General features: G+C 37.7%; 2 protein-coding genes and 1 non-coding gene across 5 annotated transcripts in view; all 3 read right to left on the reverse strand.

The window, feature by feature from the left end:
• Positions 1 to 6,577: 6,577 nt before the first annotated feature.
• Positions 6,578 to 6,639, reverse strand: LOC129402931 (U7 small nuclear RNA). The gene has a single exon (XR_008628945.1). It is a non-coding gene; the product is annotated as a U7 small nuclear RNA (small nuclear RNA).
• A 3,814-nt stretch (positions 6,640 to 10,453) lies between these two features.
• On the reverse strand, positions 10,454 to 16,274 carry C2H3orf38 (chromosome 2 C3orf38 homolog). Its single transcript, XM_055128057.1, has 3 exons — positions 16,053 to 16,274; positions 14,557 to 14,795; positions 10,454 to 11,505 (listed from the first exon to the last, which is right to left on the reverse strand). Exons 1-3 carry the CDS (start codon positions 16,177 to 16,179, stop codon positions 10,918 to 10,920), a joined length of 954 nt encoding a protein of 317 aa, XP_054984032.1. The 5' UTR covers positions 16,180 to 16,274; the 3' UTR covers positions 10,454 to 10,917.
• Positions 16,275 to 19,926: 3,652 nt separating this feature from the next.
• The window catches only part of ZNF654 (zinc finger protein 654), a 108,456-nt gene continuing 102,213 nt past the window's right edge, over positions 19,927 to 26,169 (reverse strand). For all 3 annotated transcript variants that reach the window (XM_055125122.1, XM_055125121.1, XM_055125123.1), the window contains 2 exons: positions 23,573 to 25,910; positions 19,927 to 22,951 (listed from right to left, as the gene is read on the reverse strand). In XM_055125122.1, coding sequence (XP_054981097.1) covers positions 22,944 to 22,951; positions 23,573 to 25,910 — 2,346 coding nt within the window. In that variant the 3' untranslated portion in view covers positions 19,927 to 22,943. The remainder of the gene's footprint in view (positions 22,952 to 23,572; positions 25,911 to 26,169) is intronic.

Consider the following 26,169-nt stretch of genomic DNA (forward strand, 5'->3'; position numbering starts at 1 on the left):
ATGCACTGGCTTGGTTTTGGTCCCCAAGTACCCAGTATGGTCCTCTGAGCCTTTCCAGGAATGATCCCTGAGTGCAGAACTAGGAGTAAGCTCTGTGTACCACCAGATGTGGCCACCCCCCATCACCACCACCACCACAAAAAGAGGAGAAAAAAAAAGAATGGAGGACTGAAATTCATTAAAACTGTGTCACTTTTGCAGTTCACATTACAAACCTGGAGGAATATCTCTTCAAAGATAATATATAAACTGGTTCATGTGTTTTGCCACTTGAGCAAAATAATTTTTAAAAAATTTTTAAATCCTCTAACAACATAACAAAGAAATGTTTTCAATCTTTTCTCTTATCTTCAAATTTCATGAAGATACCTTTTCTCTAAACATGCAGTATCAGAGGAAAAAACAATTTCTAATATTCTGTCCCATTTTTCAAAATAGTAAAATGCATTGTGAAAACATAAAAATGGTACATAGTATATGGTGAAAATTTTGATATGTTTTGCTCACTAAAACACTAAATCAACATCCTGCCAACTATTGAAGATTAACTGCTTTCTATTAATAAGAACTAAGTTGATTGGCTTTTGTGTATGACCGAACAACCACTTTCCTTGCTGTCCAAATAACTGGCTTCCCGATATTTAAGATAACATAAAACATTCCTGTTAAGTGCTCACCAAAATTTGTTTGCCAGTATAATACTGTCTCCATGTTCATGAACTTTCAGGGGTAAAATGAACACAAGCCTAAGGATTTCTCATTCACATATGTGACATGTATCAAATAATGGTTTAGGTGCCGCTAACCAGTTGCTCTATCTGCAAAGTACAATTGGAACACATATAATAGGAATTGCTCCCCATGGTATCACTGACTTATACAATTTTCCTTTTTGATAGAACTTTCTGCAATTGCTTGTTCTTATTCTTGTAATAGTAACTAGTTTTGAAACTGACAAGCTTCACAGTCTGTGTCTTCTATTGTTTTCTTTACAGACTTGCTACTTGAACCCAGTCTACCAGTTCAAATGCACATGTAACAACTGCTTGACTATTTGCGAAAAGCCAATGTGTATTTTACCCAACAAAGAAAACAAATGGAGAATGGACATAATCATTAAGATGAGATATTTAAACTGACTTTGATGTGTAAGCAATTAACCTAAAACAGGTTAATTTTCAGATCAACCCCCAGTGGTTGATCTAACCTGTGATGGTTCCACCCACAAAGTACTGAGCAGGCTCTATGCAGAGAACCTAGGAGAGAAACTGACAATAGTGTCTTATGCCTGTAATATTTTAAGAAATATACAACTCTAGATAATGCTTTCTAATTTTGGACCATTCTGCATGACACTTTTAGCTGAGATGCATGACCTTATATTGTAGAAAATTACCTGATTAATTACCAGAGACATAAAATGTTTTAAAATTAGTGAAAACTGGTGGCAACATGCAAATATTTGACGGGACAAATATTTGCTTGTGACTAATTATTAATGGATTGACGGGGGGAAAAAATCAGTGATTCATCACTTTCTTGATGTGGTTCAGCGATCTTGAAAACATACTCAGAGAATCTTACACAGCACATATAGGTTCTAATTCTGCATTCACACCTAAGTTTCTTCCACAATCTCTCTACATTATGGCATTTTTAAAATGTTGATAATTTTCCAATTGGGGATAAAAGAAAGAAATATCGACATAAAATCCAAACTGAACGTTGTCGTGTTGGTGGTATAGTGGTTAGCATAGCTGCCTTCCAAATTGAAGACATTAAATTATTAGAAAAGTACATTAATAAAGATGAATATTTGCTGAAATAAACTCACGAGCACAGTCCTTGTCTTATATATACGCACCTATGACTATACATAACGAGTAAAATACTATTAAAAACTTAAAAGACATTTCTATGAAAATAAAATTTTATTGCAAGGGGTGCTCAGGGATCACTCTGGCAGTACTTTGGGGGACCATATGCAGTCCTGGGTATTGAAATGGATTTGTCACACTCAAGGCAAGTGCTACCACCTCTCTAGCTCCAAATCCTATATTTAAACTTGCAAACATGTGAATTTGTAAAATTATGTGCAGGATATGAAAATTAGTTTCAGTGCACTTCCTTCCTCTGAACTGCCTAAGTATTTAACAGTTTATTAATGATCACTATTGTTCCAAAGATGAATTAGAACAGTATGTGCCAAAAAGATGAGAATGGTGAAAGAAATAAAGAAGGCAGATATGAGAATGCTGTGTTGAGGGAAGCTGGGGGAGGATGCGTAGAAAGAGGAGGTGAACCGATTATTAACAGACAGGGTCCTGCTCAGGGGCCACAGGCTCATGGATGTTGGAGAAATGAGATACCCTTACTCATCAATCCTAAAAGCCAATACTAATGTAAATAAGTCACCCAAACTACACTTAAAAAACAATGAGGCTATGCTAAGGAGGTGGAGTAGGCAGGGAAGAAAATTTGGGATACTGATGGGGGGATGCTGACATAGAAGGTCGTTTTGACATCACATGAGGCTGACACCCAAGGTCAGTAGATACAAGAGCCAGGGGGATTTCCCCATAGCTGGAAGACTGCTTCATGAGCAGAGGGGAGAAGGCAGATGGAATAGAGAAGGGATCACTAAGAAAAGGATGGCTGGAGGAACCAGTTGGGATGGGAGATGCATGCCGAAAGTAAATAATGGACCAAACATGATGACCTCTCAGTGTCTGTGTTGCAAGCTATAATGCCCAAAAGTAGAGAGAGTATGGAAAATATTGTCTGCCACAGAGGCAGGGGGATGGTGGGAAAGGGGGGGTATACCCAGGATATTGGTGGTGGGGAATGTGCACTGGTGGAGGGATGGGTGTTTGATCATTGTGAGATTGTAACCCAAACATGAAAGCTTATAACTATCTCATGGTGATTCAATAAAATTTTAAAAAATTTTTAAAAAAAGCTTTTGGAAAATGAGGAGGTAATATTTTATGTGAATTTAATAGCAACGCTAATGATATTAATGTACTGATAGAATAAAGGGTAAAAGAATTTTTAAAAAAAGGCCGTTTTGAAGCTGGGACACTGTATGCCTGAAACACTATTACTGTAAATCACAGTGCCTAAGATGGCGGGGGGAGAAGGGGACCCAAAAAACTAAAAAGGACATCAATGAGAGATCAGAGAATCACTTTCTTATAAAAAAAATTTTATTAAACAGTATTAGTTCACAAAATTAAGAAAAGCAAAACAAATTATAAATAAACAAGACATTTCTTCATATTCTAACAGCATTTTGTTAAAATTACTAGGACATAACAAGAAACCCATAAATGTTTACCAATTCAAACATTAAGAGAAAATACTCATAGGGTATTTAAAATCAACTTCTCCCATCCTAACGCTCTGCTCTACAGTTAAAATTTTATCTCATTCGGTAATTTTTTTTAATTCCTAGGAGTCTACTGTTGACTTTATGATCATTCTACTAGTTCCCAACATTAAAATCTCTAACATGATTTTCTATTGCTATCTTGATTCTATACTCTAAGCTTGTTCTGTCATAAAGCTGTACTAATCAATGGAGTCCAAACAGCAAAATCTCTTCTTATGTGATAAACAAGTGCTTTCTATTAAACTTTCTGAATAACAACAACCTTATTAGCAGCACCCAAGCATGTCACACTTCCTACAGAAAACTTCCGTTCTAGGTCTGCCACTGTTTCCAGTGTCACCTTAAGTACTTGCCAACTCTGTAATTTTTGGGGAAAAAAGTTTTTTGGGGGGCTGAAGAGATAGCACAGCGGGTAGGGCGTTTGCCTTGCACACGGCCGACCCGGGTTCAAATCCCAGCATCCCATAGGGTCCCCTGAGCACGGCCAGGGGTAATTCCTGAGTGCAGAGCCAGGAGTAACCTCTGTGCATCGCTGCCAGGTGTGACCCAAAAGGCAAAAAAAAAAAAAGTTTTTTTGGAACCTAACCCAGGATCCCACGTATGCAAGGTATGGGCTCTATCACTGTCTAGTTTCTTTTGGAGGCCAACTACATCTGAATATCTGAATATTTCATCAACATCTTAATTTTTGCTAAGGATTACTGGCAGTGTACAACGTAGACTGTAAAAAGCTTGAAAGAATAATAGTTTCAAACAACTTCACAATTTCTAGTGATTAGAGAATATAAAAATATTTTTAACAATTTTAGATCTTTTCTATTTAAAAGATATGTATCTTTATTCTTCTGTGTTTTCCTCCGTAAATAAAAGTACATAAGCTACCTATCAACTAAAAAATGAGCACCTGTTAGGATAGAAAAGTATTTTTAGTCATCTAAAAAAGCAAAAATTTCCTCAGGGTGTGAGGAGAGAGCACAAAAGGTTAGTGCAGATATTTTGCTATTTTAATACTAGAGACTTAGGTTTAGTCTCGGGTACTACTCTGCCCCCTAAGCATCGCCAGGAGCAACACCCCAGCAGAGAGTCAACTACCAACTTCTTTAAAATAGTCTCCAGTTACTGAAAGAAAGTGGACAGTCACAAAACTGCGTAACATCACAATAATACATTGATAATACATTGTAGAAATCCCACCTAAGCAAGTCAGTTTTTCATGTAAAGAAACTGAGAATTATTTGTAATTCCTTCAAAATAAGACAGCAGCAATAATCATCACAGAAATAAAGTGCAAGGAAAAAAAAAAAAGACTTTGTAGTTTAAGAAGATGGCCCAGAGTAATAGTACCTCAGGCAGGTCTCTTGCCTTGCATGCTGCTGACTCAGATTCAATCCCAGGCACCCTAGATAGTCCCCGGAGCCTGCCAGGAGTGATATGTGAGTGCAGTCAATGACTACCACCCAATACGCCGACCCCCTCGTCTTCCCACCCCACCACTCCCATATCCCGCAAAAAAGGGTGAAAATCCAAAAAGCCAGAAGAAAATAAACTTAATGAAACCATATTAACAATATTTTTTATGTTGTAAGATGAATTTAATAATAATTCAAGAGTACTGTTGATTATTTTGGAGCTCATATATTAAGAAATATAAATATGGCATTATTCATCAAAAATTTGAGTTCTACATATGCAAACATGTATACATATATATGTCTTCATATATGTAAATACTAGGCATTATCTTAAGCATTATCTTAAACAGTCAAATAACGAGGTACGTTCAAAGCTCTAAATATCTATTTCTTAGCTAGTTTTTGTGCAAAGCAATGGAAATACAATCATTTGTGCTCTTAGATAAAATTCTACTCGGGAAAATTAAGAAATCAGAAATTGACAATAATATCTAAGGTGCTAAAAAAAAATAATAATACCTAAGGTGCTAAGACCAAAACAAATAAAGTGCTCTGATAAGTACCATCAGGGTCCATTAGAGAGAAGAAAACATTCAAGCCAAATGCCTCAAAGCTGAAAATCAAGCAGTCTGACAAAAAACTAGGCAGAAAAACCAAATAGCTGCTGATTTTTGTTCAGAAAAGTATCAAATACTAGCTATTAGCAGGTCATTCCTTTAATCCTTAAACTCACTAATTCAATTTAAGATGTTCAAAATCTTAAGATGAACTGTTAAAAAAAATTTCACTATATGTGGCCTGCGAGAAACTCATAGGGCCTGAGTGTACACTGTACGGGAGAAGGCCCAGGTTTGATTCCTCACACTATGTGGCCCCAGAGCACTAGCTGTGGCCTCCAAAACAACAATAGAAAGAAAAAAAATTCAAAAGAAATCACTAAATGGCTAACAAGACCAATGAAAATTGGTGGTAATGGGAATAGAAATTAGAAGATACCAAATAGTGAGATCAGTGATTATTATTAACACTTCACGACAGAAGTATTTTGGGGTACATTAAATGTCAAACTTAATATTAATACTTTACCAGGAGACAAGAGGGAAGGTTCAAACTAAAAACTAAGAGTTTAACACAACCTGATATATATATTCTGAAACATTTTCTTTGTAACTCAGAGGTCTATCAAAATATATATTTAAAAAATCTATATAAAAATTATAAAGCCATATAGCTATCTAAAATTTCAGTTATTATTCTCTCTGACCATATAAAAGAAGTTACCTAAAAGCTCCAGAGATTAAGTTCTATCTTCAATTTAAGTTTAGGTAAATAACCTACTGCTGAATTATTTTAACATGCCTCATTCTGTGACTTAAAAATTGCAGATACCCAATTTAACAAATGTCAACAAAACATATAGAACTTAAGGCTGGAGCCATAGTACAAGCGAGAATGACTGTACTTGACTGACGTGGGCTCAATTCCCGGCATCCCATGATCCCCCGAGCACAGCCAGAAGTTACTCGGTGCAGAGCCAGAAGTAATCCAAATACTGAGCACTGTTGGTGTGGTCCCAAAGACCCCCAAATAACCCCAGAGAACCCAGATTCAGAAAATCTTCTTTCTCAGCACTGCAACTCTATCAGCCTTAAAAACTGGCTTATGCAAAGATTATAAATGGCATTCAGTGGGGTAAGGGCGGAAATGCAGTAGTATAAAACAGGAAAATAACATATAAAGGTCCTGCAGAGGAAAACTTCTCTTTCCTTTTTTTCTTGGCTTTCTGGTAGCAACCGGAAAACCTGCTAGACAAATTCTAAAAGAGCTATAACACTGTTCCTATTTTTTTAAAACATTATTATTTGGGCAATATGGTTAAGTGCAAAAGTTTAAGATACCGATACACAAAGTTACTGCATCACACACTAGGAAAGTGCCCACATCCTTCCACCAGTGTCCCTGCTTTCTCCACCCCTCCCCACTGTGTAATACAAGGCTTAAAGGTTTGCCTTGTTCCATATATTTCTATTTCCTGCTTTCTCTTTATATTCGACTGGTAAGATCATCCAGTATTGGCCTTCTCACTGTCTTAGGAAGTGTTACTATTTTAAATCCTGCATCAGAATATCCAATACATTAGAAAATCATTTTCTCAGGATACAGCTTTGTGAAATTTCTGAGATTACTTACAACTTTTAAAAAAATTTTGTCATTTTTCCAAAGAATGTTCATTATTAAGTTTATCTTGTGAAAATAAATTGAATCATGAGTATTTTTTGAATCATGAATGTTTTTATTTCAACTTTGTTTCAGACTGTTTTTAATATCTGACAGTTTTATAAGAAAAAAATTCACAAGTTCACTATCAACAGTCTCAACAGATTATCCTTTCATTTATAAAATTTAGTCCTACAGTGTCAGTACTCTGGCAAAGGAACAAAATCCTCTAAAAATCATTTTACCTTTTTAAAAAATTTTGGTTTGGTTTTGGCCCAAGTTTTAGAGCTACTCATGCCTCTGTGCTCAGGGCTCACTCCCGGTGATGCTCAAAGGACCATATGTGGTACCTAGGATGGAACTGGGATCGGTCACATGCAAGGCAAGCGTCTTAAGTCCTGCACTATCCAGCCCCTAACATAGGATATAAAACTCAATAAAGGAATCACAGTGCTTTAAGTGAAGTCCATCAACTCAAAGGCAATACACAAATATGATATAATATGCAAATATCCTGCAGGAGGGGAATACAACCTTTTTAGAAGGTCAACTTAACCCTAACTCAAATTAAGAACCAGAGAAGAGAGCCAGAGAGATAGTTTAGTAGGCTGAGCATATAAGCCAGAGGCCCGGGACCAACACCTGGCAGAGCCTAGACCACTGAGCACCACCTACGGCAACTCTGAGCAGTGAAGAAAAGGCTACTAAATTTGTGAGAGATGCTGAGAACAGCATTAAGATATAGTTTTCATTGTTTTGGTAATCTACTCTGGCTATTTTGTTAAAACACTGTTTCTGGTGATTAAAAAAAAATTATACTGCTATTCTTTAAACCCTTTTTTAGATAAATATTATAACAGTTTTTCTTGTGACTAGGTGATTAGCTTTCTTTGGCATAAAAATACCTTTCTTTTCTGGAAACCAAGAAATAATTTCCCTGACCTATGCCAGATTGATTTAATAAATCAGCAATGGCTTTTTTTTTTTTTTTTTTTGCTTTTTGGGTCACACCCAGCTGTGCACAGGGGTTACTCCTGGCTCTGCACTCAGGAACTACCCCTGGTAGTGCTCAGGGGACTATATGGGATGCTGAGAATCGAACCCGGGTCAGCCACGTGCAAGGCAAATGCCCTACCCGCTGTACATCACTCCAGCCCCGAGCAATGGCTTTTTTTCATATTACTTGGTATTTTCAGTTAAATTGGACACATGAAATTCTTTGTCATTCTAGATTCCAATAAAATATCCTCTTGTAACTACTCAAAACTTTGACAAAAAGATACTTGAGGTACATCCTCATAATTTACATCAAATCTGCCTTCAGTAAATAAAGCTCAGACATCACCCTGGTGTGCCCATCTAATTACTATGAACTATTAGGAATGTTGTATTCTTTACTATTTGATTACAGACTTTCCAAATATCAGCTGAGATAAACAAAGCACGAGAGACATAAAGCTGGAGCCTCTGCCATTTCCTAATACGAACACTGTGACAGGGAGGAAGGAAGGTAGCATAAGGATAACTGGATCCGGGCTAGACAGAAGCTCAACAGGTGGAGCGCATGCTTGGCATGTGGGAAGTCTGGGCTTGACCCCTGGCACTAGAAACCCCTGAGCAGTGCCAGAAGCGACCGAGCACTGCTGGGTCTGGAACAAAAACCAACTTAGTCTATCCTGCTCTTTGAACCTCTCAAAGGTATTTCATAAGGGCCTATTTGATTTTTATAAGCAAATTTTCATTTCCTCATGTTCTTTCTCCACATATTTCCCCACTAAATTGGTTTGTAAAGTAATTGTAGAGCTTTAAAATTCAGTAAATTTGAAATGAAAATTAGAAATTTCTCCAAGTCTGAGATAGTCTGGAGCCTGAAATTTTTACACATAATCAGAAATTCAGTATTTCTGTATATCCACATATGAAATTCAATAGAATGTGATTAAAAACAAAAGAAACAAAATAACAAAGAAAGAATTAAAGGCAGAAACTAGATGCAAAAAACTGTTATTCCCCGACCCATGTACCCACCAATGTAAGTATGGGGCAGGTAAGACAGCTCAAAGGTCATCTAGAGACAATGGAAATCTTCGCATGCTGGATCCCCGGGTTCAATCTCAGCACCACAAAGTTTCTGAGCTACGCAGAAGCAACCTCCCAGCACTGAGCCAGGAGTAGTAAGCCCTTTAGCATGGAAGACTGTGGCCCAAAACAAAACAAAAATTTTAAAAAGTATGTAAAGTATATAAGTTTATTTTGCTAATTTCATTTATTATTCGCTTGACTATTAGATCCTACTAGGTATACAGTCATGGGAATTAAGGACAAAAAAAACAAACAAACCAAAGGTATAATTCCAATTCGCAAAAGATTATGACTAAAAGATCAAAGACTTTGGCCCTCACCTGATTTTTTTACACATAATCAAAAATTCAGTATTCTAGATAGCTACAGGAAATTTCTGCCAATTAAGCATTTGTAGTAATATTTCTGTAGTGCTTAAGCAATAACACAAAGAAAACAGAAATAGTTTTAAATTTTATTCTCTACTTTGGACATTTACTATTACGTGTTATAGTAAAAGCTCAAAGATGAGAAAGGTAACTTAGCTTTGAATTTAAATAATATACCATCCTTAAGGCAGACAAAGGGAATCCCCTCCTTTACTAAGCTCCTGTTTTCTTTGTACAGTGACACAGCATTGATTCTGGCTCAGTAAATTACGACTGACCAGTAAAAAATATGAAACAACAACCGTAATTATTCTGCAACTTAAACCCGTAACTCAAACTTGTAAGACGAATCAGAAATTTAAAAAATGCCTCAAATTTTATGACATGAAAGGTATCTTTATATAAACGTATGCCCACATTATGAATGCATGACTTCTTCCAAGATGAACCAAGAGCATAAAAAAATCAAAATTTTCAAGCCTTAGAAACTGAGGACTTTTACATAATGTTCTCTTACATATTAAAAATAATGAAGCTATGAAGCTGTTACCTGAAGCCTTAGATATGAATAAGGTATGTTTTGAAAAAAGTACTTATCATTACCATAAACAATTCATAAAACAATGTAGATAATAAAACATTTAGCTTAGACTATGGCTATTAATGCTAAATAGTGTTTTTGAAAAATTTTTAAAAGGTAAAGTGTTTTCCATCTAACCAGATTTTTTTGCATAAGAATGTTTTTCAAGTTTTCTAAACTGAGAATTTTGTCTACATTGTCTGTAATTTTTTTTTTTTTTTTTTTTTTTTTTTGCTTTTTGGGTCACACCCGACGATGCACAGGGGTTACTCCTGGCTCTTCACTCAGGAATTACCCCTGGCGGTGCTCAGGGGACCATATGGGATGCTGGGATTAGAACCGGGGTCGGCCGCGTGCAAGGCAAACGCCCTACCCGCTGTGCTATCGCTCCAGCCCCCATTGTCTCTAATTTTAAAGCACCATGCTGTCATGAGATACATTTTATCCAAAGTTAGATTAAAATGAGAAATGAAAGGGAGATACCTTAAAAACTATTAACCTTCACAAATGAAAATTACATATTTTAGTAAAATACTCACTAAATAAATATATGTTACCTGCATTTTAAGGCACACATTAGTTACAACATATAAAGTGATGGATTTTTATTTGAAGAATGGCATTAGCTCTTGGAATATTTGCTGAAACTCAGGTAGAAATAGGTTAAGTTTTCACATATTAGTTTGCAGTCAAGAAAGACTATTCCAATTAAAATATCAATCTTGACACCTGAAACCACTTACATTATTAGTCGACTCATTTGAAAGTCTCTGTATAGATTTTCAAAAGCTAACAGAGGATAACGCTTTGGAGGGTTAGGTAGATTCAGTTCTTTTTCCCTCGTCTCCGGGGCCGGCTTTGGTCTCACTATCCAATTGCCTGTCTCACATTAAGTCGGACTTCACAGGTAACTGAAGCGATTAGACTGTGAAAGGTATCCAGGTCACTCTGTTCAAATGTGACTGCTGGTTTCACTGGTGGTCCCGAAGCAAGGGCATTCTCGCCAATAATTCTCAGGTTGATAAATTTTATTTTCCAAGTACTCGTCACCAAAGGGGAGCGGACAAGCCCAAAAATTTTTTCAAAAATGCCCAAACAAGAGTTCCCTCGGTGGACAGTCCCCGCAACTCCAACCATAACTAGACCGTATGGGGAAGAAGCGCATTTTAGTCCATGGGGATCTAGGTTGGGATTAAGAATTAAATATTCTTCTTTCACTAAGGACAACAGACGAAGGCTCACAATTTCTGCTCCTTGGTATTCTGTTACATTTTGCTCTGAAGTATTATAAAAAAATCTCAGCTTTACATCATCCCAGAAGTGCTGAGGTCCCCATTCTTCTTTGGGTAATCCCAGTAAAGGATTCTGTGAATTGAGAAGTTCAAAGAACCAGTGGCAGAATTTTTCTCCTAATTGATGAAAATCAAGAGTCTCAGTTTGATCTTCTTGCTGTGGCTGCACAAGAAAAATAGAATATAAAATAAAATCACAGTTAAGTTTACATCAATTTTCTCTATCTGGCCCACCTCAAAGCTAAGCTTTAATGAACGGATTATAGCAGAGTAAGATAACTCTAAGTGAATTTACTCAACCTATTATGGAATAGTAATTTCTCTTTCAAAAAGGGGAAAAATCAGTGTAGAAGTTGCCATCGTAAACATCTGAAATATGGCTAAGAAACTAAGGTTTAGCAAAGCCTCTAAATATAATATCAAGAACAAACGATAAATAATAATTTATACAAAAATGTTTCCCTTCCTGTATCCAAACCTCCAGACTGTACTCGTCATTTAAACATTTCTGTGTGGTAGGAGGCGCTGCCCCAGCAGCACTCAGGAACCTGGGAGCCCCAAACAGGGATATCTGGACCAGAAGTGAGGGTCTACCAGTAGTTTAGTTCTTGGGGCTCGGCCAGGCAGAACTGTCAGGCCCACCAGGGCCACACCTGGCAGGCTCAGACTGTCATGAAACGCTGAGAGTCAAACTTGGGAGTGTTGACATGCAAGACTCCAGCCCTTTAAATTCCACCCACCCCCTCGGCCCCAAATCGTATATTCTATTTATTCATTTATTGGGTTTGGGGCCACACCCACCAGTGTACAGGGACATGGTCTTCTAAATGCTCACGGTGACTCTTGGTGGAGCTCAGGGAACAATACAGTGCTGGGGATCAAAACAAAGGCTCCAATCCAGCCCCTTTTGTTATTCCCCTAGCCCAAACTGCATGATTTAAGTGGATATTTTGTTGCACATAAATTATGCCACAATATAATTAAAATTAGCATTTTTCTATCTTTCAATATACTTTCAACATTACTGATAGGTTATTTCTTATAATTAAGATTACATTTCTGATATTATTTCTTTTCTCAAAATAATTTTTAATGCAAAAATACACCAGAGAGGCTAACTTTTATTCATCTATGTATTCTAAAACATTCTGCCTTATTTAGAGAATATATCTTAAATTTTCTGAGCCCCTGCTATTTAAAATAGTGGGTACATGTTCAATAATTATCTTCAGAAGCCTCATGTGTGAATAGTATCACTATATCCATTTCAAACATGAAAAGATCAGGCTCAGAAAAAGCAAGTTACTATCTCGAGTTTATACATAGCAGATCCTAATTTGAAGTCACATAAGTATGATTTCAAAAGGCAACATTCCTTTCAAGGAACTCGTCAGGGAGACAGTACGTAGTTCAAAGCACATCCAGCTACCCTTGTGAGGGGAAACTGATGCCATGACAAACTACGGCTAACAGTAAGTCTCAGCTAGGCCTCAGTTCCTCGGTTTCTGTTTCCCCAAAGCAGGACTTGCAGTTTCTGATAAACTCCCAATTGAGTAATTCACCTAGATAAGAAACTGGGCAGTTGGGTCTGGCCAGTCATGGGGGGTCACTGCTTAGAAACTGTTGCTAACCACTGCCTAATTGCTGTCCACTACTGTAATAGGACCAATGCCAAAAACAGACCAGTATATAGACTGCTTCTAACTCTGAAGCCTATATGAACTGCTTGTGATTTGGAGTTGGAGTCCTTGTCAAGACTTCACTGTGTTGGATCAGACTTGGATCCTAGCTCAGTCGGGGTCCTTGTCAAGACTCCACTGTCTTGGGTGAGACTTGGACCCTAGCTCAGGCTAGTGCTGGCTCAGGCAAGTAATAAAGTTCCTTTTCTTTTGTATTATTGTGTGTGGACTTGGTCTCTCTGAAATTGGCGATCTGAAACTCGGGCACAGCACCCTGATCACTCCCCAGGACCACGTGGTCCCCTGAGCATCCATAGGTGCAGCCCTAAAGGCCCTCAAGCAAACAGTGCAGTACAGCCTAGGCACTACCTAGCACTGAAGGGCCCTTAGCTCAAACCACTGAACCACTGGCCTCGTTTCCCGAGAACTGTGGGAGGAGTTCCAGTTTTCTGAGCACCACTTAGCAGTCTCCTTCTTAACTCAACACTAGTTTCGGTACAAGAAGAAATTCTTGGACTTAACACAGATGCCTTGCAAGTTGCCAAATTCAGTTCAATCCTCAGCACCATTTATGATCCCCCCAGCATTATCAAAAATGTCCCCCCAACCCCCAAAAAGTTAATAGAAAATCCCTTCTTAATATTCATGTAAATAGTTCTCATTTTAAGCCTTCATTAATTCAAAGCATGCAGCAAGTCCTTTCATCTGAAAATTTCCTAGAGGTTCCTTCAACTAATATTTGAACATGCATTACATATTTAAAATGTACAGATAGAAAGGAATCAAGTCAATGTAGGCAAAAGGAAATTACTGCAACAGAAATGTTTTCTAGCTAAAAATGATCAAATGGAAAAGTTAAATGCTTCCTTCATGGAAGTTTTGCAGTTTAATGCCAAACAAAGTTTTCCAAATGAGAAAAGGGTTAAACTGCATTATTTTACAGAGAGGAAAAAAACTTAGTTTGAGAAAAAATTAAAAACTGAATCGATACTACAGTCTATATACTGTCACTGTCATCCCATTGCGCATCAAATTGTTCGAGTGGGCACCAGTGACGTCTCTCGTTGAGAGACTTATTATTACTGTTTTTGGCATATTCAATACACACGGGTAGCTTGCCAAGCTCTGCCGTGCGGGCTCTCCGAGATGGGCGGAGGAATCGAACATGGGTTGGTCGCATGAAAGACGAACGCCCAACTACTGTGCTATCGCTCCAGCCCACTTTTAATATATACATAGTCTATTTACTGTGTATATATACACAGTATATATACAGTATATATACACAGTCTATTTACACTCCAATCGTCCTTATTTGACAAAAGGATAAAAATATTTACTTCAGAAATAGTTTATCTTTTTAATGCTTTACTGGTCTTGCTTCAAGATGCAAAGGATGTGATAAAATTAAAACAAACAACAACAAAACAAATATAATAAGTGCAATTATTAACCATTGTAAGTCAGTCCAGATCTAGGATTTTCTAAAATGTTTTAGAATTACATTTCAAGATAACTGTTAAGATCTACTTCACCTTCTGAAAGAGACTGAGGTCCTGTGTCTTAATAGGCTGTGGTGTTTCTTTCCATTTCGTGACTATTTGCTTATTCCAGTAATCCTTCGCATGCTGAATAAGATTATGTTTCTCAGTAGTTGGAGGTAAAACAACCCCTTGCGATGCCAAGTACTTAAATATAACATCTCGGTGGACTTTTCTCCGCTTCAAAAGTTCTTCTGCACTTTGACTATATACTAATATTGCATGAATGGCATCTAGAAGGCAATCATAGAGATTAATAGAAAAATTACAAGTCACCTATAATTGTAGAGAATTTCTATCAATATTTATACTCTTCTCATGACATTATTTAAGATAGTCACCATTTTTAAAAGTCAGAGAGTAGGTTGTCAGGTTTGTACAAGTCTATCTCACAGCGATTCAATTAAAAAACATAATAATAATAATAATAATGTAAATTCTTAAAAATTTACCTAACATTTAGACTTTGATGAGAGTTTCAGGTCAAAGCTCAACGGGCTGAGCTCAGGTTTGCAGGCACCAGGCTGGTGCTGGTACCCTGCACCAACCCACCAATCCGGCAGAACAGAGCCGGATGTGGCTCAAATATTTAGCCAAAAAAAATTTTCCCCACAGTTTTTTTATTTTTTAAAAAAGACAGAGCCTTTGGTCGACACTTCAATACTAAAGTACAGGTAGTATGGAAAGCTCCACGTTTTAAGATCATATACTGTGCATTTCAAGCAAACCTTGCTGTGTCGATCACTAAATAAAAAGAAACAGGGAAACCTGTTTAGGTTTCAGTCATACAGTAGTATTCCAATACCCATCCCTCCGCCAGTGTACATTTCCCAGCACCAGTGTCCCCAGGTTTCCTCCCATCACCCCTAGCATATCCCCTCCCCCCCAGGATCACCTCTTGTCACACTTAGGGAAATCATGTGACACCAAGGATGGACCTTGTGCATGGAAGTCGCCCTGCCCACTGTACTATCTCCAAGGTCCTCTATCAATACTTTTACTTGGCATTATGTATTCCAACCACACACACACACACACACACACACACACACACACACACACACACACACACACACGCTTTTTTCATGCACTATTAAAAGGCTTCAAACTGCCTCCTTTCCTTCCAAGTCCAGCTTCCCCGCAGGAGACGCCCCGCGCGCGATCTCCGCCCCCCAGCAGCCGCCTGGCACTTCGCAGCTGACGGAAACTGAAAGTGGAAAATCCTACCGGGAATCGAAACCCAAAAGGTGGCCGTCTCGGCCGAAACCGAGTCCGAGGAAAAGACAGATTCTAGCTGGGAGCCCGAGAGGCGTCGGTCAGACAGCGGCCCCTGCGCGGAACGGGCCCCCGAGAGCAGGCGCGAGGGGGGCGGGTCCGGCGGCGGCGCGGGCCCCCGGGGGATCTGGGCCGGGGGCGGGCGGGAAGGTTCCGCGGCCCCGGCCCGCACGGTCCCCACGCCCACCCCGCCCCGCCCCGCCGCCCGCTCTCACCTGTGCGGTTCTCGGGCCGCACCAGGCGGTTGGTGACGGTGTCGCACAGGGCCAGGATGTCGTCGGTGTTCAGCAGGCCCAACAACTTCCGGCAACCCTCCTTCTCGGGAGAGCTGAGCCCCGCCATCGCGACCCCGGGAACGGGGGCGAAAGCAGGACGCTCACGACGCCGAGCCGTCCCGGGCTCGGCCGGGCGCCTAGGAAACAGACACCGGAAGTGCCTTTCTGGGTGTGCTCATCCAAACGGCCTCCGGGGTTCCGCGGCTCCCGGGCGGGCGGAAGTGATCGTTTCCGAAGCCCACAGGGAAACACGGTCCCTTGAGTTATCGTTCCGCTCAGGCCGAGCATAGGAGGGCGCGGCTTCGGGATGTCACTTTCGCGGCGGCGTGGAGTAGTTGTCGCCGACTGGGGGCTGGCTGCAGAAGGCGCAACCCGGGGCCCCTCGGCAGCCCCGCCTGCAGAGTTCGTGGCGCGGCTGCGCGGGTGCAGGTGCGTGGGAAACGCGGCGCGCGGCGAGTGCCGGTGGCCCGTGGCGGCTGGCCTAGGGACGCGCCTCCTCCCTCCCGGCCGCCCCCGGGAGCCTGTCGCCGTTCGCCTTGGCCGCCGCTGGTGCTTGAGCTCGTAGTTGGACGTTCTGAAAGCACTGTTGAAAAAATAGTAATTCCGTGTGCTTAACACACACTATAGAAAGTTAAGGGCGGGGGACACGCCCCCAACCTGCACTGTGTCCCGCCCGCCCATTGTCGCGAGTTTGTCTTCTCAGACATTGGTTGCCATCAGCCGCTGCTTTCACGGCTGCGTCCCGGGCTAAGCCGCTTGAGGCTGGGGACCCTGGAAGCCGGACGGCCAGGGTTTTGCTACGACCGGGGCATGGACAAGCCTATTGGGCTGTCCTCCGGGTTTCTATCCAAATTGATGTCATCGGGGCGAAGTAGTAGGCGCTTGGTCTGTTAGCAGTTATTGCTGTGTGGCAGCAACCCCCATCATAAAACAGCTGGCTGCTTTTTTACCCGTATTTCAGACTTAATGGTGATGAGGGTAATCCCACCGAGTCGCTAAAATGGTGCACATTTTTGCTAATCTAAGTGTGCAAGATTTTTTTTTTTAACTTTAAAACAAATCACAACAATGGGCCGGAGCAATAGTACAGCGAATAGGGCCTTTTTTTTTTTCTTTGTATGCAGCCGACCTGAACTGGATCCCCTGTACCCAAGTTCCCCAAGCCCGCCAGGAGTGAACCCTGAGCGCAGAGGGAGGAGTAAGCTATGAGCACCAACAGGTGTGGGGTGGGAAAAAAAACAACCAACCCAGCAAAAAACAAACAACTTAAAAAAAAAAAAACACGTTGAAATTGCCAAGACACTTAAGAATTAATAAATTCGTAAAATAAAAAAATCCCCATAAGTTGTTTGGAATACCAGTTGCTCAGTAGAAAACAATTCATTTCTTATCAAGCATAAATAAACCATTCTAGGTATAAATGAATTCACCTTTCAGGAACTCTCGAGTATGTTACAAATAAAAATGGCAGGTGTTGATCACGCTATATCCAATTCACATTCACTTCTCTCTTCCCTCTTCTCCACCCTTCTTATCAGTATGACAGTCACTATACTTGGTGCTCTCTCCACCCCCTTTATCAGTAGCCAGTCATTGTATTTTGGGCTGGGAACAAATATGATTTCGATTTTGCAATCTACTGAGAGGAAATTGCATAGCTAGGAAATGCTACCAAAAAATAAATCATGAGGGAGATGGGGAAGGTGCTGTTTTATACAGTCGCCAAGAATGGATTCTCTAACCCTAAAGGAGCTGAAGAGAGCAAAAAGGAAGCACAGAAGAGGATTCTAGAAGGAAGCAAAAATAGACTCCAACAAGGAACATAGTGCCTGGCTTGTAGGTGAGGAGGCAAGAGTCTGAAGCAGCTTGTGCAGGTAGAAGGCAATCTGTCAAGATCTAAAGAGAGATTTACAACTCTGGCTCTGTTGACATATTGAGGTAAATGATTGTTGTGGGGGCTGTCCAAAATATTGAGAGGTACTGAACAGTTTCTCTGGCCTCTTCCCCACTCCCACCCCAATTAGGCAGGACTTCACACTTCCACCTGACACTAGCAAAAACTAGCCCCACTTGTTAGTTAGGTAAGGGATGCAGTCATTGCACATTGAGAACCATTGATACAGACCACCGTAATTTTTGATACTATACAAATACCTTGTGTTCTCCAATACATTGCCATCGTGGCTACTGCACACTCATACAATGAGGAATTAAATTTCTAATAGTCATCGTGGCAGAGAGGCTGCTCTATTGGGTAATGAAGATTTAGAGCTGCCCTGTGGCCCATTATGAAGACTTTGGCTTGTATCTTTCTGGTTCTCACTTCAGAAATTCCCTGTGCTTCCCTATGTCTCTTAAACTTGGCATGTCTCAGAATCTTAGTTCTTGCTCCTAAGTCGGAGTCCCATATGGTCCCTCAGTTCAGGACCAGGAGTAAGCCCCGAGCACTGCTGGGTATGTGTGCTGCCGCCCCACGGCCCTGCCAAAAGTAAAGCTAGTAAAACAGCAAGCAGCTATGTCTATATCATACTTTATCCTTTGTCTGAAAGCACTAATCCTCAGACAGGTCTGACCTTGTGTATTAGATCCCTTCATGCCCTGTTTGGAGGGTAAACTGCAAGACAGAATGTCAACTTACAGTTTTGATTTTCAGTAAGAGATAACATTAGCCAGTACACAGTAATTTAGTAAAACAGGATCCAATTCTTCTTCAATGTGCAGTCTCCCATAAACCTCTCCCATTTCATTTTTATCCAGCATAGTTATGGATTGCCTCCTCCATTTCATATTTTGACATAAAGCCCAAATGTCTGTCTCTAATATAAGCTGATTCCTGAAAATTGTTTGCTATGAAATAAAAAGCAAATTCATTTGGAATTCTTGGAAATACTTGGAAGTAATACTTGATTGCCTCCAAAATATGATATTTGGGGATGGGGTGGAAAATTTTGATCACCCCAATAAATAATTTTATCTCATTACCTAAGTACCTTTAACTCTAAGATGATACCATAAATCACAAGTTGAGAATTCTAGATCTCAGCTGTAGATCTAGATCTCAGTAACTTTTTCATTATTTTTCAGAGCAAACGTTAATATGTGCAAATCACTGTACTTAATACATCTGTTCTTTCATTGGTAGCAGTTATTACTTCAGAGATTCATTTACTTCTCTGGAACCCTTATTTCCAATTTGCAAATCATAGCAAATGTTGTAGTTTTCCCTTATTAATGAACAAGAATAAGAGCCTTCTTGCCCTGAGACTTAGATTGAGATTACTAATTGGCTTCAAAATTTTTCCACAAGTTTTATGTAGGAAGTGATATTATTATTTACATCTAATTTCAAAGTCAGTTCACAATTCTTTTTTAAAAGCTCCATCACAGTTCTCCATCTATGAATAACCAATATTTTTTAAAAATTCATTTACTGTCTTGCATTTTAAGAGTTCTGACATTTGTCTCCTGTCTACTAAGTTTGCAGAGGGCATTGTATCACACTGACACTTACTTGCAATGACCGTAAAAATCAATGCCAACAACCTGTAATTCCTACATATGGATACTAGTTAAAACAATGTCTAAAATATCTTATAGTCTCTAGATTTTTGTTATAAAATAGTCTCTCAATCTGAATATGATATTAACTAATATACTTCAATCTCTTATAATGAGAAAAACTAATGTCTTATTTGATGCACCTAGAGCCTAATTCTTTTTGAAGCATTATCTACATAAAATTGAACACTTCATTACCAACAAGGACAATGTTTTATTGAACAAATCTATGTACAGTACAAAAAACTTCTTGAAATGAGACACTATTGTTGATTTATTGCAGTTCAATGGCTCAGTTTTAATTTGAACTATTAAAAAATGCAAAATAAAATAATTTAATGTTCAACAAGGAAGCACAAATTTCCTTTCTTGTTGAATCTGTAATATCTTTCACATATTAACAATTCTAAAATGCATATGCAGCATTTCATCATTCTGAAAAGGTGTTATACAGTACCAAATAAATTAAAAAATAAACATTATCATCCCTTTTAGGTTTCTCCATCCATACAACAGTTTAAACCTTCATGTGTGATTTGAAAACAATCACAAATTTATAAATTATATATATTCATTGTATAACTGATGGTTTAAAATTAATGAGTATGGCTAAAGCCCAAAGTACCAGTGTCCTTATCCACGGAGATTCCCCATTTTCTATCTCCTCCATAGTATCTGAGCAGCAAAAACTCATATTTGCTATTTTCTTGACCTTACAGAAACATAGCAGAAGTTAATATTTAATGTTTTGAAGGAAATTTTTATTTAAAAACAAAAAGCTGAAACTTGGTCCATGTAAGATAAACACATCTCAAATTAGAAGCAGAAAAGAGAAGATAAAAGAAAGTTTCCTTTTCTTCTGAAAGAATAGCAAATTAACTGTTGGAAGTTTATGTAATTCATGAAAACAAAATTATTTAAATAAGACATACAAAATAAAATGTACACATTCTTTCAAAGGCCATTATTTGAGAAGTATATAAAGATGATTGAACAGTGTGGTCAAGTAAAACTTTATAAACATTCTAATATAATTATATATGAACCAATTAGATCTCATTCTTTCAGAAACAGTTTTCCCTTAGCAAAATAAAAGCAGAAATAAAACCTGAACATAAAGACCAAACAAAAACAGAGAATTGGATCATGTTTAGATATCTTGGTCTGAACTGCAAAAATGAAAATAACAAGTTGTGGAAATGGACTTGTATTAAGCTATAACTTGAACAAAATTTAAAATGATTATGATTAAGTTATAATTTTTAATTTCTAGACAAAGAACAAAGCAGAAATTTTATGTAAAAAAAATTCACTGTCCCAATAAACTAGTTTTCAAACAATCTTTTAATTACATGATATACTTTCAGATTCAACTAAAATAAAACTCAAGTATTCAATTTTCAGTATTAGAAAGTATGGAAAAACTTTTTGAGTTGATTTTAAAGCATTTAAAACTCTGACTGAGTTGTGTTCATTTATCTGTTATTTAAATGTAAATATAACAGCCTAATGTAGGCTACATAACACAACAAAAACAAACCTAAATTTGATTGGAATGAACTAATGACTATCAGTTGCATAGTAGTGAATGCTCACATTAAAATAATAAAACTGAATGTTTTTTAGATTATCTGATTTGCCATGGCCTGGAAATTCTAATTTCATCAAGTCTGGATGGTACTCTGCAAAAAATGTCCCACTTCCTTAATAATTCAACAAAGCTTTAATATCTAAAACACAGTATTATGATTTGATAATATCAGCTTTGAAGAAGAAACAAGGTGGAAAAACGGGAATTATTTGCTTGACCTGGGTATATTATTAGCTCCATTTTCAAAGAATTTTGCCTGTGTGTTTTCACTTACTTTTTAACCTTGCCATAGACCGACAAACTCAGGTATAGGTAAAGGAGGTTCTTTCTAACTTCCTCTTTTAGAGAATGGACATGTGGCAAATATGAGGTTTTTTTAAAAAACATTTTTGTTTTAATAATTTATTGATTACTAAGTTAAAATCTTCCTTAGGAAAATTACTGATCATCAAGGAAAATAAATGCATTGATACATCTGTGTTCTTGCTGTGCAAATTTTTGAGTAAATATTTCCTTTTAATATATAAAAATTACTATTCAGACCAAATTTATCACTAATAAATTAAAAGCATGAGTAGTATGGCTTTAGAATTAACTCTCTTAATTGAATAAAACCAATGAATTCTTGACCTGACTCTCAGCTGGCACTTTGTTTTAGAGCCAGTTATTTTTATAGGACTGTATTTAGAGAACTCACATTAGTGTCTAAAGGACCTTAGCATGAATCATCAAGCAACGTCCTAACACTACTCTATATACAAATAGAAATATCCCAGTGTGCTTATACCATTATTCACATTGAGGAATTTGCAATTCAGTGTTTACCTTCAACTAGAGAGCCTTTAATGGTCTTGGATTCCTCCCATCTCTCTCCCAAATTACAGATGGTACTTTTTCTATCTAATTGACACTGCTGTCTTTTAAACAGAACTCATGTGTATTACAAAAACTGAATGTGGAAGATTCTTTCAAGAGCTTATTAATAAAGCATTGCTTTTTGGTGTCGTATTTGTTTTTTTTTTTATTAATCTTCTATGCTGGCATGCCATTCATTGAACTTTGATCTCTCTAATCAATTACCTGGAAACAAGTTATAATCTTTTATGGATAAAATGTTTTTAAATCAAGTTTTAGTTCTATGTATTTGTTTTCTAAATTATGATAAAATAGCAACAATTTCTTAAATCATCTTTGACCAGAAAGGAGGATATATACTGGTTATGCATGACAAGGAAACAATCCCATTTTCAGAATACTTTAAAAGTAGTTTATTGTAAACCAATCTCCCCTCCCCCTTTATAATGGGTTAACTTTCCCTTTCTGTAAGGCCATTACTGGTTTTTTCTTTTTGACTAGTTGCCTGAACATATTTCTCACATAAGTGACACTGAACATGCTGCTATTCATCATCATCATCATCATCATCATCATCATCATCATCTATTTTAAAATGTGGTTTTCTGGAAAACTGGTACTTTGGGAGTTCTGTGATAACCCTTTTGGAGTCTATACCAGCACATCTCTCTGAATTCAGTCTAGAAAATGTGCTTCATCTTTATCTTTAGTAATCCGAGACCACTCTAAAATTAAGGCCATCAGGGAAATAGAAATTGATGATGCTTCTCTTGTAGTGTTTTTCCCACACTACTTCTTGATCGACAGATCTTTCTGAAACATTTTTATCAGGCACCTGTAAAACAGAACATCTCCATTAATGCAAATTTTGTAGATGTTCAACTATAATTCTAAGTCAATTCCTATTTAATACCCTTACTAATACAAAAATACTGGCATGTGCAGAATGTCAAGGTTTTGCTCAATTTTGTGCGTCAATTATTTTCTAGTTTCCTTTCAGTTTTACTTCTTTAAAAGAGGCTAGCCTGGGCGCCCGGCTAGCTCAGTCGGTAGAGCATGAGACTCTTAAAAGAGGCTAGCCTTCTCTTAGTTTATATCCTAGTGTGCAAATGACAAAGCTCATCATATAATTACTTTGTTTCTATGATTTCTATTGTATGAAATTCAGAATGAAGAAAGTCCTCCTATATATTGAGAGAATATGAACAGAGAATAGAAAACCTTGTGTTCAAACTTTAAGGTGTTGATAGGCCTATGTCTATGCCAATTATTTAAGAATTTCAAGGTATAAAACAGGAATAGTAATATCACCTCATAATGATTACGTGTATTAAAGGAAATAATATATTTCCTTTGGAACTATGGAATAATGCTATGTAAAAAATTTTTATAACCCCATGAAAATAAAGATGGTGTTTTCAATTTCTACAGATACATCTACTGAGAAAATACTTACTTTCATCATCTGAATCAAATCCAAAAAGTGTCTGACATTTCTTCTGTGCAAGGTGAGCCTCAAGTGCTTCTGCATTACAGTAGGTGGTCAGGCATTTGCCACATCTTAATCTTTTCACTGACTTTTTACAAACATTATCTTGATCAGAGCAGGCATCTACTCTATCAGTCAAAATTTTTCTTCGTTTTGGCATACTAAGGTACCGTTCATCAAGGTAACTGGGAGGCAATGGTCTGACATACGGCTTTGTTAAAATTAAGCCATACGAAGTATGTTCAGTTGTCGGATTTGGTTTGGAAGGTGCCTGAGATACTGGCAGGGTACTATGTTCTTGTGGTACACCACTGGATAAAATGGAACCATTTTCTGTCCTGATTCTATCTGTATCAATTTTCAAAGCAGCATCTGATGACATTAAAGGTGTCTGCTCAATTCCACTGTGTCCATTTACTAAATCACTAACCCTACAGTTATTTTTAGAATTTGGCTCTATGTCAGGCATCTTTTGGTCTATCAAGCTTACATTAGAAACAGTGTTATCAGAATGTTCATTTCCATTCTGAATTAAACTGTCTGTTATCTTTTTTATACTTTCTGTACAGGTCTTTGGTTCTGTAAAATCTTTCCTTGATTTGCTAGTAGAAATTGGCAGACTAATAGTTTGTTTCTCATTACTAGATGAGTCTTTTTCCTGATAATCAGGAGTTGAGTCTGTAACTTTCCAAAGAATTGCTTCACTTGGTTGTGCAGATGATTCTGGTGTCTTACTTAAGTAGTGCTGCGCTTCATGTTCATATAGCAGAGGAAGATCTTCAAAAAGCTCATGGCATTCTGGAAAACTACACTGCGCTTGAAATATCCTGTGACTTTTTATGTGCTGAGCAAGTTGGAATGGTAGCTTAAAGGATTCATTGCAATTAAAATGCAAGCAAAAGTATACATTTGGATAGCTGTGTCTATTCAGGTGATCTATAAAGTGTTGAGAATCTTCAAACTGTCTTTGACAAAACTTACATTTTCCTTTACTCCACTTCATTACCGTTTGTCGTACATTTAAATCAGTTGGATGTACAGTCCTTGCATGTTTATTTAAAAATCCAATTTTTTTAAATATCCTGACACAGCCAAGAGCAGGGCACTTAAAATTTCCCTCTTGATCTGTAGCATATATATCTTTTGGATGGCATACAGTTCCGTTGATTTTATGAAGTACTGAAGTTCCTTGATTCAGGTCATAATCATCCTCTTCATAATCACATTCTTCCTCTTCTTCCTCCTCATAGTCATCCTCATATGCAGATAAAGGCTCTGAAGTGTCATTTAAAGAAGTGTTAAGACTGCCATTTTCAACAATGTTTTCCACAGTATCTTCTGATACACTTACAGGAATTTCGATGAATTCAGCCCTATGTGCAGGGATGGCTTCTTTGTTTCTGTCACTAGAACCAGCAATAATTTCTACTTCCAGATCTTTTTTATCAGAATTCCCATTTTCAAATGAAATGAAAGAACTGGAATAATTAACTTCTTCTAAAGCAGGGCTTTCTTCCTGTTGAGCAGCAGCAATCTGCTGTCTCTGTATTTTCTTAACATGATTCTTCAAATGTTTCTGCATAAGTCCCCTATTTCTGAATTTTCTACCACATATTACACATGCAAAACTGCCCTTTTTCTGATGAGCCTGGGCATGCCTTACAATGTGACCACCTAGGAATTCCTTATTACATAACATACAACGATGCCTTGGGACACTGTGATCAACTTTAGAAGCATTAAGAGCTGCAAGGTTTTTCTTGGTGTTAGTATGACCTTTAGGATGCACTCCAGATATAGCATCAAAATCAATCTCTGCAGTGATCTGACCTGAAAGAGAATCAAGTTCTTCGTCTAAACCTTGCTGTCCCATTACTTTTTTAAGATTATTTGTTGAATTTTCCAGTGTACTTTCATTTAGAAATCTAACTGCTGATTTATCACTCAGTAATGCTACACAGTTCTTCTTAATCATTACAAAGTTCCAGAATTCAGGATCAAAAAATAATCCCTTTTTTAAAATTGGAAGTAATTCAAAACGAACACGATTTTGAACACTACTTGTGCCTTCATTATATTCTTCATCTGGATGTTTATAAAGTTCTTCAACAGTACGATAAGATTCCAAGGACCGTTCAAGGAAAAATATTGAGAGTGCACAAATCCTGAGAATCTCTAAATCATTTGGCAAAAAATGTGCAATTGTCTTATAAATTAGACATTTAGTTTTGGGATCATCATGAAGATCTAGTTGTAAAGCACAACCACATATTTCAACACAAATTTGTAAGCCTTCTTCTTCAACCTGTAAAAAAAAATTAGCACTAAATACTTAAAAATTATTATACCAATTATTTATCATACTTATATACAAATCTGAAATCATGGTTGAATAAACTCAGTATTCCAAATGTATTAGTTTTGAACTTTTCAAATTTAGAAAATCTTAAGTTTTTTTTAATTTGAGAATATCTTTTTTTTTAACTTGATAGTATCTGAAAAAGATGTTAGCTTCCAACTTAGTTTTCAAATTTGACAGACCCTACTAAGCATAATATAAAATG

The sequence above is a fragment of the Sorex araneus genome, chromosome 2, assembly GCF_027595985.1.
Source record: "Sorex araneus isolate mSorAra2 chromosome 2, mSorAra2.pri, whole genome shotgun sequence".
NCBI classification, from domain to species: Eukaryota; Metazoa; Chordata; class Mammalia; order Eulipotyphla; family Soricidae; genus Sorex; species Sorex araneus.